This window comes from Dasypus novemcinctus, chromosome 8, assembly GCF_030445035.2.
Source record: "Dasypus novemcinctus isolate mDasNov1 chromosome 8, mDasNov1.1.hap2, whole genome shotgun sequence".
Classification (NCBI taxonomy): Eukaryota; Metazoa; Chordata; class Mammalia; order Cingulata; family Dasypodidae; genus Dasypus; species Dasypus novemcinctus.
The window spans coordinates 92,590,109-92,605,693 of NC_080680.1; the positions used below are offsets into that span (position 1 = coordinate 92,590,109).

At 51.6% G+C, this 15,585-nt stretch overlaps 1 protein-coding gene across 2 annotated transcripts in view; it reads right to left on the minus strand.

Moving 5' to 3' along the window:
- Nucleotides 1–9,798: 9,798 nt before the first annotated feature.
- The window catches only part of OLFML2A (olfactomedin like 2A), a 35,485-nt gene continuing 29,698 nt past the window's right edge, over nt 9,799–15,585 (minus strand). For both annotated transcript variants that reach the window (XM_023590220.3, XM_004463409.5), the window contains exon 8: nt 9,799–14,292. In XM_023590220.3, coding sequence (XP_023445988.1) covers nt 13,688–14,292 — 605 coding nt within the window. In that variant the 3' untranslated portion in view covers nt 9,799–13,687. The remainder of the gene's footprint in view (nt 14,293–15,585) is intronic.

Here is a 15,585-nt window from a genome sequence, read left to right on the forward strand (position 1 = left end):
TCAGTGGTCACACTCAAGGCCAGGAGGAAGACAGACTTGTTCCCTCTGGATGGGATTTTACTGCATTTCCCAGCTTTTTGCAAGTACAGACAACAATGAGATGAACATCTTGTGCAGCATTTCCTTGGGGTAAATTCCTAGACCAGGGATTGTGAGTCAAGGGATTGGGAGCCAAATGGAATGCTTGTTTACCTTTTAAATTTCTGCCAAGTTGTTCTCTAGAAAGACCAGATCGGAAAGGCTATATGCTACATTAGAACTTTGTGGACTCAGCTTAGATTTTTGTTTGTTGGTTGGTTGGTTGGTTTTTTAAGGTACTGGGGCCAGGAATTGAACCTGGGACCTCATATGTGAGAAGCCAGTGCTCAACAACTGAGCCACATTGGCTCCCCTGAGTCCTGAGTTGGTTCATTCATTTGTTTTGCTTGTTTGGTGTTTTGTTTTGTTTTTAGGAGGTACCAGGAACCAAACCCAGGACATCCCATGTGGGAAGCAGGTGCTCAACCGCTTGAGCCACATCCACTGCCCCAAGTTTAGGTTTTAATCCCTTCTCTACGGCTCATTAAAAGTAAGACTTTCTGCCTCTGTTTTCTTATCTGTCGAGTGGGGATGATGGAAGTACCAATGGCACAGGATTGCTGTGAGAATTAAATTAGTGTAATACATATAAGCAGCAATTCTCCATTGGGGTGATTTTGCCCCTCAAGGGACATTTGGCGATGTCTAGAGACAGTTTTGGTTGTTACAAGTGGGAGAGGATGATGTAGCGGCACCCAGTGGGTAGAGGTCATGAATGCTGCTAAACACTCTATAATATACAGGGTAACTCCCCACAACAAAGTACTAGCTGTCCCAAATGTCATTAGTGCCTAGGTTGAGAAATCCCAGGGTCCAGAACCAGCTCTGATCAACACTGACTATCAAAGGTACTCTTCTACATGCAGGGCATGAGAATGTTTGTTTCCCCACAGTTTGGTCAGCCCTGGGTATCGGCATTCTTTTTTTTTTTAAGATTTATTTATTTATTTATTTCTCTCCCCGCCCCGGTTGTCTGTTCTCTGTGTCTATTTGCTGCATCTTCTTTGTCCACTTCTGTTGTTGTCAGCGGCACGGGAATCTGTGTCTCTTTTTCTTGCATCATCTTGCTGTGTCAGCTCTCCGTGTGTGCAGTGCCATTCTTAGGCAGGCTGCACTTTCTTTCGCACTGGGCGGCTCTCCTTATGAGGTGCACTCCTTGCACGTGGGGCTCCCCTGCGTGGCAGGGCACTCCTTGCGCGCATCAGCACTGCGCATGGGCCAGCTTCACAAGGGTCAAGGAGGCCTGGGGTTTGAACCGCAGACCTCCCATGTGGTAGACGGACGCCCTAACCACTGGGCCAAGTCCGCCACCATTGTCATTCTTTTAATGTGAGTTAATTTTGGGGGACAGAAATATAAATAAATTAATTAATAAATTAATTAATTAAATAAATAGGCTATAGAACAAACAAACAAAATTTTGGTGGACAGGATATAAAACTGTGGCATCTTTCTAAGCTATCAAAGGAGATTTTCCTTATGCCCTCATGGGCCTGACTTCCTGGGATCAGCATCCATCCCTGCAGTGGGTTTCCAGTGATTCAGCTGGCAGCAAGGTGCTGCTAAGGAACCTTGATGATGTGAGCAAGAGCTTCAGAGTTCCTGGAATTACCAGCTGAGTATTGTTCTTCTTTGAAAATTTGGAGGCAGGGACATGTGTTGGATAAAAGGTGGTTTTTCAAGTCAGATCTGGATTAAAATCCCAATTTAGCTACTTTCTTGTTGTGAGGACAAATTACTTCTTTTTTTCAATTTCTCCCCCCATCGCCCCTGGTGTCTTCTCTCTGTGTCCATTCACTGTGTGTTCTTCTGTGTCTGCTTGTATTCTCATTAGGCAGCTCCGGAACTGATCCTGGGACCTTCCAGAGTGGGGAGAGGTGATTACTCTCTTGTGCCACCTCAGCTCCTGGTTCTGCTACGTCCTCTTATTTTCTCTCCTCTGTGTCTCTTGTGGCATCATCTTGCTGCGCCAGCTCTCAGCGTTGGTCGGCACTCCTGCGTGGGGTGGCATTCCAGTATGGGTTGGCACTTCACATGGGCCAGCTTGCCCTCACCAGGAGGCCCTGAGCATTGAACCCTGGACCTCCTATATGGTAGATGGGAGCCTAATTGGTTGAGCCACATCTGTTTCCCAACAAGTTACTTCTCTGAACCCTAAGTTCTCTGTCAAATGGGGTTATTATGAGAATTAAATAAGATAATTAAGGTCAGGACCCTGTCTATTCAGGTACAAGGTAACGCCACTTGTTGATCGTTCAGTCACTATTCCACAAATATTCCACAAACTTTATCTCAGCATCTACTGGGCACTGGCAGATAAAGTGTCCAATTCTCTCCCTTCATACTAAAGAGACAAACAAATGAAAAACACAACAGAGGCATGGACTAGCAATGCTGTAACTACTGTCCATGTATTGAAGGACTGAGTAAAATATGTACATATATATATGATGAGGAAGTTGGGAGGCAAGTTCCTTCTTGCTGTAGAGGGAGATGTAACCATGAACGGGGAAGGCCGGGAAGAACCTGTGCCGCTGGACTGGAATTGAAAGCATCAGTATGAACGCTAGGATTTATGTGGATGTACATATTTCCTATTTCTTTCCCCTGAGAGGAACCTAATGCAGTGACTCTCTGGTAACAGTGAGTGCATCCTGCACCTAGCTCTTGGTTTCTAATTACCATTCTTGCCGAGGAACCAGGGCTCCTTGCAGCAATGGCTTATTCCTGGGCTAGAAAATAGAAAATACAAGATAAGCCTGGAGCATCTTTTTGTCCCAGAAAGTAGGGAAGTTATCAATGCATGATAGAGACATGTAGAAAGGACGTAGAAGGGTAGTTTAAATGAGCTCTCACTGGCAAATCTGGTTACCAAATATGATGCCAAAAGTGATAGTAATGGATTTTAACCAATTGAGTAAAATAAGAATTCGTGAATTCATCATCCACATGATGAACACATCATCCAGCATACATTTTTATATGCATACTATACTGTAAGTTCTTTATTATGGTAGAATGCTGACTATAATTATAGAAGGTAAAAAAATCACCATTTTGCAATCATCAGAGTAATAATATATATATAAGAATCATTAATAAGTACTAAAACTAGAGGGTGAAAAGTTTGATGAGAAATAAACATTTATATAAGCTCAAAGCACTCCTCCATGAATTATTACTTGCTTATAAAGAGAAAAGAGTGATTTTACCATGGATAAATTTGGCAGACACCATCTGTATTAGTCGCCCAAAGGGGTGCTGATGCAAAATACCAGAAATCTGTTGACTTTTATAAAAGGTATTTATTTGGAGTAGAAGCTTACAGTTACCAGGCCATAAAGCATAAGTTACTTCCCTCACCAAAGTCTATTGCCACGTATTGGAGCAAGACGGCTGCCGACTTCTGCAAGGGGTCAGCCTTCCTCTTCTTCCTAAGGTTCACGTGGTCTCAGCTTCTTCTAATATCAGCTGTGGGCTGGGATAACTCCTGTCTCTCTCCTGGGGCTCATTTCTCTCTGTGCTCAGCTGCTCTGCTCTTTCCACAAGGCCAGCTGTAGACTATCAGATGTCTTTCTTCCCAGGGCCTCTGCTGTGTCTAATGGAGCCTTTTCTCCTTCCTCACGTAGCTGCATCTCTGTATGCTTACTTCTGGGCTCCAGTGTCAAACTCTAACTTTCTCTTCTGCCGTGTCATTTTCTCTGTGAATCTGTGCCCACTGAGGGGGTGGGGACTCAACATCCTACTGACGTGGCTCAAACAAAGCCTTAATCATTATTTAATCAAGTAAAAGTGAAACCTCTGAATCCAGTCAAATCTAAAATGCCCAGAGGGACAGTTTATAAACAATCCAATATCTATTTTTGGAATCCATAAACAATATCAAACTGCTACACCATCTAAACCAAACGATCAAAGTAACCATCACCAATGATAGGACAAATCAACATCTTGTTCCTCTTGATATGAGGCACTGAGAAGGACACACGATCACTTCTGTGGAATCTCTGCCAAAAATCTGTAGCTTGAATCCAATCATGAGGAAACACCAGCTAAATGAAAATTTAAGGAGTATTGTACAAAATAAATGATCTTTACACTTCAGAAATGGCGATGTCATAAAAGACAAAGAAAGGCCGGGGAACTGTTCCAGAATTAAGGGAGAATAGAGACATGACAGTTAAATGCAACGTGTTATCTTGGGTTGGATCCTGAACTAGAAAAAAATTTGATATAAAGGTCATTACTGGGACAATTAGTCATATTTGAATAAGGGCTGTAGTTTAAATCATAATATTAAGTCTATATTAAATTTCCTGATTTTGGTTATTATACTGTAGTTATGTAAATGTCCTTGTTCTTAGGAAAGACACACTGAAATATTTAGTACCCTAAATACTTTGTTTTGTGCAAACTTCATTTTGTGCAACTTACCCTCAGATGGTTCAGAAAAAAGTATATATATTTCAATGTACATAGATAGATGGGAGGGATAGTGATAAAGCAAATGTAACAAAAACTTCTGAAACAGACTGAGATTCATTTATTTCCCAGTCCCCCAGTTATGCAATGCTGGTTGGTCTTTCCAAGCATCACCTCTTCTGGTCAGATTAATTGACAATATCCATTAAGTACCTACTAATGTTGGGTACTTTTGCATTTCATCATGTCTAGGTCCCCAGTGCTCATCACCAGGCCTGACCAGAATAGGTGCTTAAAGCAGGTATTTGTTAAATTGAAAGATCAAAATATCTGTCACCTCCAGGGGAATGGCAAGCTTTGAGACTGAGGGGAGGATGGGGAGAATGCCCCCTGGCTCTGGTTGGATCAGGGACAAGCCACTCCTGCCCGCCTGGGCCCTGGGGAAGCAAGGCTCTGGACACAGCCGCGCCTGGAAGCCTCTGTCCTGTGTCTTGCTGACAGGGGAATTTGTCTTGGATAGGAAATTAGGAGGAACCCAGGGTGAATTCCCTTCTGTGGGGGCAGCTCAGGTAGAATCCCGCCAGTGTGGTATGGGTAAGCGGGATGAAGGCTTTGCTCAACTGCACTTAAGGGTCCATTGGAAGGTTACCAGCTCCCTCTGGTTTGTTAAATTCTCTAGTGGCCAGCGTCGTGAGGTCTCTGGGCTGCCCCTCTGATCTTGAGAGCCCTGGTTTTTCAGTTTGGCTTTGCCTAGCAGCCTAGCCCTCAGGTTGATGGGGCTTGAGGATGGGATGTTCGGAAGGGAGTGGCCGTGGAGGAGACGGGAAGGGGAGCAGAGGCCAAGGGGGCCTGCAACGTCGTCCCTGGGAACGTGGGGTTGAGGCTCAGAGCGACGGGAGCCATGGGGCAAGGATAGAGAGTGGAGGGCAGAGGGCGGGTTTTCATTTCCGAAAATTCACTCTAGCAGCTGAAGGTGAGAATCCGTAGGTGGGAGAGACAGGAAGCAGAACGTTCAGTGTGGAGGCCATCACACAAATCCAAGCGACGCTAGACGGAGAAGGGTCCTCACGGAGACCTTGTTCTAGTAGAGAAATGGCAGAACGTGGCATGCGTTCTACCCCCAGACCTCTTACTCTCATGCAGGGATTGCTCATCTCTCAGAGTCCTCCCTCGCCCTGAGCACGGTCAGAGCAGGCACACAGGGTGAAAGAAATGTCGAGGGTCGATGGAGCTTGCTGCTGATTCACTTTGGAGCTGACTGGCTAGAACCCGAGGCCCGTGGGGACGGTGTGAGGATGATAACCCATGTCACCTCTGAGGTCAGTTTCTGTGCTTTGTGGCTTGTCCTTCTGGGTGCCCATATCCGTTATTTCATTTCAACCTCGCAACATGCCTGGAAACCCAAGCTTGCCATCCCCGCTCTACAGATGAGGAAACCGAGACCTGGGACTTCAAGTAGCATGCCCAAGCCCCACGGGCCGTAGGTGGCACAATCGGGATTCAGGCTGAGGTCCGCCTGGCTCCAAAAATCCCAGTACCTTCCACAGGAAGCTCGCCCTAGGCTGTGGCAGCTGTTTGCATCTGTCAGGGCTTCACACAGAAAAGCCAGAACAGGCTGGGACAGATACCTCGGTAACCACGTCAAGAAAATCCCTGGCTTAAAAAGACCTGGGAAATTTGACTTTCAAATCACCCTGTCTAATCCGCTTTGGTGCTGAGCCATTGAGAAAGAAGGTTCCTGGCCCTGGTGGGAGTGGGGGGGGGGGGCGGGCGCTAGCTGGGAGGAGGAGGGTGCACAGATGGTGAGGGGTGGAGGCCTCTTGATGAGAAAGAGAATGAAGTTTCTGTCCCTGCGCAGCTGGAATGAGGGCCCTGGAGCCAAGCAGCCAGGGCCAGGGCGGGCCAGCCAACCTTTGGCACGTGAAATGCCACCCTCTGCTCATGGCAGATCATTCTTGGTGATAATTCTTCCTGCCGGCAGGCCCGCATTCTGAAAGCCCTGTCTGTTCCTGCTCCACGGGGGCCCTCCTGGAATGTAGGGGGTCAAGGGACTGGGCCTGAATGTGGGCAGAGTTCAGACTGGGCTGGGAGAGTGGGGCAGCGTCTGGCACTGCCCAGGGGCAGAAGGAGGCTTTGTGCACTGGGCCCTGGGAAACTCTCCCTCCCCCAGTCACCCCCTTGCAGGGGCATTGCTGACACGCCAGCCTAAAGCCTGCTCTTCTGGGGCAGACGAGGCGGGTCCAGCCTGGCATCTGACCCACCTCCTCCTTCTCTGACCTCCCCTGGCGTCCTGCACCAGCCCCCAGGCCGCCCCCATCCCATCAGTCCACACCAGCCACAGGGGAGCCCCTTCAGAGCAGCAGTAGGGTGAGGGCAGGGGGCCTCAACCCCGAATGCAAGGGAAAATCTCCTGGGGAGATTTTAAAACACGACACAGACCGGCCTCACCCCCACGGGCTTGGGTCTATTGGTCTGGGTGGGGTCTAGGTGCTGGTGTCCTTTGAAATTCCCCGGTGATGCCGACAGGAGCCGGGGATAAGGAGCTGCAGCCTTCCCACCACCTGCTGTGTGACCTTGAACACGAGATGCCTGCGTTTCCTCACCCAGTGGGGAGGATGAGTACCCATTTCTTGGGGTTACTGGGAGAATTCAAGGAGATAATGCCGTGAAGTCGCAGTGCGGCCTGACACCCAGCAGCACTTGGGGCTGTGGTTCCTATGGATAGCTGTTCTTTCTTCCTCTCCCACCCCAGCCAAGGGAAGGTTTTAGGACTTTGAGGTTACAGGAAGAAAGTCTAAAGGGCTGCGGAGCAAGCGCCCCAAACCCCTTCGAGGACCGCATGGTGAGAGGGCACGCGGAGGAGGCTGGTGGGGAGGTGACCTCTCCGTGGCTCCAGGAGAAACCCATGATCCTCAGGGTAGGGTGGAAGCCGGCCACGCTCGGCGCTCCGAACCCAGACAGTGATGTGCGCAGCTGACCACACAGGACACGAAGACCTGCCAGGACTGCCTGCCGAGCCTCTGCGCCTGGAATTAACTGGTCACAGCAGTAACAGCGGCCACTGTTCCCTGACTGCCTGCTGTGTGCTGGGCTTTGTGCTCAGAGCTCCAGATCACACGTGCCCCAACTGCTCTATGTTGTCAGCCCAGCTGGTGAGGGCCCAAGATCAGTCTGTCTGGCCCCTAAGACCACTGAACTCTAAGGCCTCTGGCCTCCGTTGGCCCCTTAGCAGCCTCAAACAGCGCCGGGGCCCAGAGCCGCTGTCTCTCACAGCCAGCGCTGCGCGAGTGTTATTTCATACACGACAGCAATGCCACACCTTTCTTTGCTGTGCAAGCCCCTGGTTGCAGACCAAGGTGGGTTTTAGGCAGGCATTCTTCCCTGAAGACGGGTTTTCTCTGCAGGATGGAGAGAGGCATTGGAAATATCCCCTCTGCTCTCTAGCCACAGAGACCTGAAATTGCACTCCAGAGCTTTCTGTGTGGAACCTGACAACAAATATTGCTGCGCAAATAAATGAAAGAAGTGCTCTTTCTCCAGTGGCCACGACCTCAGAGCCAAGGGCAGTTTGCTCAGGGGACTGTGTCTGAACCTGCCCAAGGTTCTGACACAGATTGCTGTTAGGCGTCAGACCCCTGTTGAGCGTCGCCTTGTGTTAGCAACTGGGGGAAACACAATGGGAAACAAGCGTCACTCTCATGAGGCTCAGATTCCAGAGAAGGGAGACAGACCTTGAGCAAGAAAAGGACTAAATACCCGTTAGTGAAGCGAGATGGGATTGCACGGGACTGGGGGCCCACTTGAGATGGAACCTTAAGGGATGCCTCCCTGGGGAGGTGACATTTCAGCTGAGACCTGAATGCCAAGAGGGAAGCCATCGCAGGCCTGGGTGTGTGCCAGGCGGAGGGGCTAGCCCTGCAAAGACCCCGCTGTCGGCGTCGGGGGCGGGGGAGGATGGGCAGTGGGAGCAGAAGGGATTGGGGCTGGGGGGAGGGCCCGGGGAGAGGCCACCGTCCAGGTTACCCGAGGCCTGGCCACGTGTGGCTTGCCTGCACCAGGGTCAGCCCATGGGGTTGGGCCCCAGCTGCTGGCGGTGGGAGCGGCGCCGAGCTCTGGCTGGGCAGTCCTGCGGGGAGCAGGGCCTTGCCATTCCCGGGGGTCACGTGGACGGTGCCCAGCTCCCGGGCAAGGCGGGGCTCTGTCGAGCTCTGCAGAGGCTGCCTGCAGCTGGGAGAGGCCCGGGAGGAAAGGCCCGAGCCCCAGAATGCATCTGTGTGTGTGTGTGTGTGTTGGGGATGAGGGGTTGGGTCCAAATCCACAGCAACCATCAGTGGTTTCAGAGAGCTCCTTGGGGTCCCCAAACCAGGGAGGGGCATTGAGTCCCATGGGGAGAGCCATTCTTTTCTAATTCGGTCCCTCTGGTTCTGTCAAGGACAAAGTCCACTTCTCACTGGTTTACTCCTAATGTCTCTTGAACACTTGCTAATCGACCTTTTTAACAAAGCTTGTTGCACCTGAGGCTTGCCTTGGGCAGACACAGTATCTACAGGAATGTAATAGAACTAGGTTCTTGTTTTTTAGGAGGTACTGAGGATTGAACCTGGGACCTCGTACGTGTGAAGCAGGCGCTCAACCACCGAGCTCCACCTGCTCTGTTTTCAATGGGGCATCCCTGTAACCTTTTATTTGTGGTCATTGATACTGCTCTTCTTTTACTGTTGCAACATAAAGCTTCCTTTGTAAAAAAAATTTGGGGGGGGGGGTAATAGCTTATAAAGCTAGCATTTAAACTAAAATTATTTTTGTGAAAAGAATTGAATAATCAAAAAGAGAAATAGTAAATCACACTGAAGATGGTAAAGGGAATTGACAAAAATCATGAAGAGGGTTCATGAATCAACGGTTTGTGAACCACTGGACTAAATATCTTCAAGATCCCCCTCCCCAATTCCATGATACTGTTTTTCCCAAAAACTCATTTTTGTTGTTTCTTCTCCCTCAGCCCCACATTCTCTGAACCAGGAGTGGGTCCACACTGTGGTTCTCTGTGGTGGGTGTGAGAAGACGGTGAGAGCGCCCGACTGGCTTGCTGCTTTTCTCCGCCCAGAGAGGTCTGGTTTTCCGCCTGGGTTGGATCCTTCCACATTGGCTCATCATTCAGATTAGCTTCCAGCAATGGTTCAGAGGCAAAGCCAATTCCTAACTCAAAACCAAGTAAATAACATTTCTTTAAACTTACTACATGCATGTGCTATGACAAGGATGCAGCCACGGCATTTAATAAACACACTTAAATCATTTTTGATTATTTATTTAGGTGTGTGCCACCTTGTTACAAAAAGATATTGTGGCAACTTACAAAAATACATAAAATTCAAGAGAATGAAAATAAAGAGACCAGAGTAAAGGTAAAAGCAGAGTTCTAAAATAAAGCCAGAGCCCAGGAGGAGACTCTGTACAATTGTTAAAAACAATCTCAAATTTAAGCTTCCCAGAGGCCAAAGCAAAGAAGAAAACATGACTGCTTACAAGATTCCTAACAAAGTTAGTTTGGGCCTTTGGTGTGAAAACAGATTTGGTTCAAATCTTGACTCTACTACTTGTTAGATATGTGACCCTGAGCAGGTTGCTTAACCTTTCTGAACTTGAGGTTCATGACCTGTAATGGGGAAAAACAATGCCGACCTCGGGGATTCCTGTGTAGACTAGTGACAGTGGTATATAGAGGTACAGGAAGGTGCTGCTTGGCCCTCTGTGCCCTGTGGACTCACTAAGCTGCATGCCCTTGGCTCGAAAAGGGAGTTAACATCCCTACTCCAAGAACTTGTTCTAGGGTGCAGCATGTAAGAGGCGGAGCAGATTCAAATCCAAGGCTCCCTGACTCCTGTCCAGTGATGTGTCCTTCTGTCCCCAAAGTGGTTTCCAATGCTAGCAGCAGTCATGGAGGAAGGGACGATTTGGAACACGTAGGCCTTCAGGAATCTCCAGATCACTCCCAGGAATTATCCAAACTGGCTTCACCTGTAGTGCCGTCCCCTTCCTCCCCCACACAGAGCAGATTAAATTTAGGGCCTAGAAATCTCCAGGGAGGCATCAAAGGTGACCCCTTCATGTATCACGTTGTTCAAAAATACCAAAGACAGCAAGTTTCCTTTGCCTTGACAACGGAGGCCCTTCCCAGGCCAGGCCCTTTCTAGTTTGAAGTACCTATTGCCAAATTAGGTGGGTTAAAAAAAAAACAACAATGGGATAAGGTTTCCTCTAGAGCTCACAAGTTTGCAGTTGTGGACTGGCTCCAGTCCCACCCCTGCAACAAAATCCCTCCCCTTCCTCCCATCACCGCCAGGACAAAATCCAATTGTCTTAGAATTTTCTTTTCTCTGCTAAGCTATAGTCGATTTTGTTCCAAACATGGTTGGAGGCAGCCACTCCTTGCTTGACATTCAAGGCTCTCTAAAGGCTGGCGCCACCTCCTTTGTGGATATGGTTCATGGACTGGGCATGCTGGGTAAAAGCAGTGGCCTCCCCTTCCGGAGCTGCCACTAGAGGTGTGCCAGGCAGTGGCGGAGAACATGCACCGACCCGCCCTGAACGCGGAGCCTGCCACAGTCTGAGCTGTTGCGTGACCCTGGGCAAGTCCCTGCACCTCCGTTCCCTCAACTGTAAAATGGGCCCTTTCAGAGCATAGACCTTCCACCACGGTTGTGAAAATGTGAGGCCATGCCAAGCACCCTGCTGGAGCTCAATCGACAGAGGCAGTCACTTTACCTGGTTTTGAACCCCAGCTCTGTGCTTCTTGTCTGCGTGACAAGTGACTCAGCTTCTCCGGGCTCTCGTTTGGCTATCTGCAAAATGAGGACAATAACTCTGCTTTCTGTATACCCTACCCACCAGGGCCTGAAAACAGAAGGGGCCTCAGTGAAACGTTTGCAGCTGCAGCCATCACTTCTGACTGGGCACCTCTTCCCTGGAAAACAACTCGGCTTTTCTTTCTATTGTTCAGACTCTGCCGGTTCTAATGGTCCCTGTTTTCAGACTAACAAGGAAAGAGGGACCTGAACCCTTCTCACATGGTTAGGCTATGATATCACGGGAGACACGGGCTCATAAAACCCACACCCAGGGCCCAGGGAAAGGCCGAAGCCTCACAGTCCCCCGAAGGGCCTCCTTGGGAGAGGCTGGATGTGTCCACCACTGTGAGTCAGGCCTTGCTTGGCTGGGCCGTGTCATTCCCCTTTATTTCAGGGGCGAGTTACAGCTTAAACCAACATCACCACCCTGCAAGGCCTAAAGAAATGGTGTCTGCACAGAATGCGGTTCCTTATGCTCTGAGGGCCTTCTTCCCACAAAGCCTGTCATTTCTGCAGCCCAGAGGGTGGGGTGGCTGAGTTTCCTAATGAGGCGACTGCGTGTTCAAATGTACATAGGTCCCGGGAGCCAGCCTGGTGGAGGACTGAGGAGAGCAGAGTCCTGGGAACTTGTAAGGGTCAGTAGTAAATACCATTCCAAGGTGCTGGGCTGGCTTCAGGTGCCGGGAAGTCTATTGCCTTCCCAGGCAGAGCTGCCTCGGAGGGGAGAGAACAGGCTCTAAACAAAGCCCTCCTGGAGCAGAGTGGTTGTGTCTTGCCCCAGGTGTGCTGGTAAGCCACCCTCTAAGCCTTTCTGGACCTACTTCCTCCTTGGTGAAGCAGGGACTTGGACTACAGAAATTTCCGGCTCTAAAAATGTTGTCCAAAGTGGATGAGGGGTAGGCTTGAAGGTCATGTCCCCGTGGGCCGCCTGGGTCTGAGGCTTGGGGGCCATCAGCAGCACCTGGTGAGGTGGCCCCTTATGTATCCTCAGCCCCAAGTCCTGGGCTCGAGGCAGCCCTGACTGGGGCTCTCCACCCCAAAATCTCTGAAGCTGGGAAAAGCCAGGCCCGTAGATCCCCACGGCTTCCCTCCCTGTTCCTGCCCTCTGGCCCTTCCCTGGAACCCGGTCGGATGTGCCCCCCAGACCTGACTGTTCAGACCCTCTGCCTTCCCTAGCCTCCCTGGTTGCTGAGTCACCCCCTTTTCCCCCAAATGCCCAGGACTGAGAAGTCAGGACTCGCAAGGAGGAGGAACCTGTTCCATCCTGGCACCACCCCAGCCTCGGGCCTCGAGTCTACTTAGAGCAGACTTGGAGGTATCCCTGAGTATATACAGATTGTGGGTTCAAAGATCCAGAGAGAAAGACAAGGTGGAGCCCAGGCCCACAGGCTCTGGGAGGGACAGGAGAGAAGACCCAAGCTCTGGGTATGTGGACAAAGCCAGCACTTCTGGGGTGGAGAGGGCGCGCCAGGGCCCAGCCCAGCTCCCCGCCCTGGTGGAGTCGCTGCTGGCACGCAGATGCCTGCAGCCTCCTCAGCTGCTGCTGCAGAAACAAATGACGGCACTGATGAAGAATAAGAGAAAATAAAAATGAGGACAGAAGGGAGGGAGCCTTGGAACGAGGACTAGTATTTTCTCTTGGGGTGTGGTCTCTGTTCAGTGGCTGGGTGACAGTGGAAGTTTGGAATGCGACTGGACAGGGGGTACCGGCCAAAGGCAAGGAGCAGGGACATTGGCCCAGCAGAGGGAGCCCAGGGCCACCGATAGCTCAAGCCAGATCGGGGCCCCGGGGTGGTGGGTGGAGCTAGGGCCTCTCTCTCCCCCCCACCCCCCCGCCAGTGCAGTGGCCCCAAAGGCCTCTGGCTTTGAGTGGCCCTGGGAGAGGAGACAGAATTATGAGATCAAGGAAGACTGAAGGAAGAGTGGGAAAGAGCTGGAAATGGGAAGGAAGTATGTCCTCATCTGTACAACGGGGCTGTTGCAGGAGCACAGATTCACCCTGCCCGGTGCCAACTGCGTCGTGATGCAAGAGGCACGATCTCTGAGCCTTGGTCTCCTCGTCCCTTAGAAGGGGCTGATGATCTTTACCTCCCAGGGCGGTGCGGGGAGGACTAAGTGGGTGACGGCACGTAAAGCGCTGGCACAGCGCCCTGCGAGTGGAAGGGATTACTACTCCACTGGGTGCTCAGGGTGCCCCACCTCGGCTACCAGCACACGCCTGGCCCCCAGCCCCGGGCCCCCAATAAATATGTGCTGACTGGGTCTTCTGCAGGAGATGCTGTGGGAGCCTGCCTCTCCTGTTGCCATCCCTCTCCTGGGAGGGCGGGGGTCCTCACTCAGACCACAAAGTGGAGGGCGTAGGTGAGCTGGTGGCCGTTGTCCCAGGCGTACAGCACACGCTCCTTGGGGTTGTAGTCGATCTGGGTGGTGTAGGCGTGCTCGTTGAGGAAGGGCAGCTGGGGCCGGGCGTCAGTGCCCGTGTGCGTGTCGAAGGCGTAGGCCACCTGGCCGTCGCGCTGGCTGTACGTGTCCACGGCATACAGGATGCCACACACCAGGAAGCAGTTCCCATAGGAGTTCCGGCGCAGCCGCGTCTTCCACGTGGTCTCGCGGTGCGTGGAGAGGTCGCCGGGGTCCAAGCGGCTCAGCACGATCACCTCGGGCTGGGCCTCGTCGCGGTCATCCACGGTGGGGTAGATGACCCACAGGCCGCTCTCGTCCACCGCGAAGTCGATGTCCGAGTGGCCACGCCACTTCCAGGGCGTGGTATCCTCGTACACCACGTCAGGGAGCAGCGCCCACGAGGCCACGAAGCGCTGGCGCAGGTCGTACTTGATGATGTTCTTGGTGAAGGCGCGGTTATAGAAGAAGGCGCCCTGGTACACCACGTGGCCCGTGCCGATCCAGTTGTAGGGCAGCTTGTACATGTTACTCCAGCGGCCTGAGGGTGGAGGGCAGGTGGTCACACCAGAGTCCCGGACAATCCCCAGCCCACCCCACCACCTGCAAGGCCACCAAGATTCCTCTCAAGTGGCCCAGCCAGCAACTGGGACTGAGCGTGAACCATGTGCCTGGAGCCCTGCTGATCCTCTGGTCGCCTCACAACAGCCCCATGAAGGAGATAACTATGGTCATTCAGTTTGTCCATGAGCAACTGAGGCTTAGAGAGCTTGAGGTCACCCAGGCACGGGCAGGCATAGCCAGGGTTTAGACGTAGGCTGGGCACACATGATTTGTCTCAGGGCCTTTGCCCAAGCTCTTCCTTCTGTCAGATGGCCATTTCTCATTGGATCTGCCTGGGGGAATGCCGGCTGGTCTCTCAGAGCCCTTGGCCAATGTCACCTCCTCCAGGAAGCCTTCCTTGACTTCCCCGAGCTGAACGAGGGGGTCTCTCCTCTGGATTCCCACAACCCTCTGATTTAGCACTTATCACTAGCTTCTTCCACAAGCCTGTCAGAGGCTCGTGGCAGGGACCACATCAATTTTGACCTGGTGAAAGAAGGGCTTCAGCTGCTCCAGGCCGTAAACCGTGACTGCCGCTCTCAGGGTACCTCCTCCACAGGGCTCAGGAGGTTCGCCCCCACCTCTTCTCTCACCACTGCCTTCCCCCGCCACACTTCCTCGGATCACCAGGCCCTTGCACACTCTGGGCCTTCTGCCTAGAACACCCTTCCCTCTTCTGGCTGCATGGCTTACTCCTGCTCTTCCTCGAGGGCGCAGCTCAGCATCGCCTCCTCTGGGAAGCCTCCTCTGATCTCCAGGCTGGGTCCTCCCAGCTCCCTGAGATCCCCCTCTAGAGCTGTACTGAAATTGTCTCTTTAAGCTTTGTGCATTTCTGGCGGGCGGGGCTAAGATGAATGAAAACCCCCATCAGGCCCCAGATCTGACAAGCAAAATTCTGCCCTTCCCTGTGCTAACGGCCCCATCCTGGCTCCCGCCCAGATGTGCTTCTAAAGGCCCGGAGCCCTGCTCACCTGTAAAACGGGATAAAGGGCCCCTCCTCACTGCGTTATGCCCATGTCAGGAGCTGACACACACAGGGTGACCAGCGCATAGTAAGCATTCGACACGTGGAAACTAGTCATTATTCCCCTCGGTGCTAAGTTATATCTATGATGGCAGGTCTGTGCCGACCTCGTTTGTTGCTGCATTCCAGCTCCTGGCACAGTGCCAGCACAGAGCAGGTACCCTGAGATCTGGCAGGGGCCCCAGACTCCTTCTTTGGGACACTGGA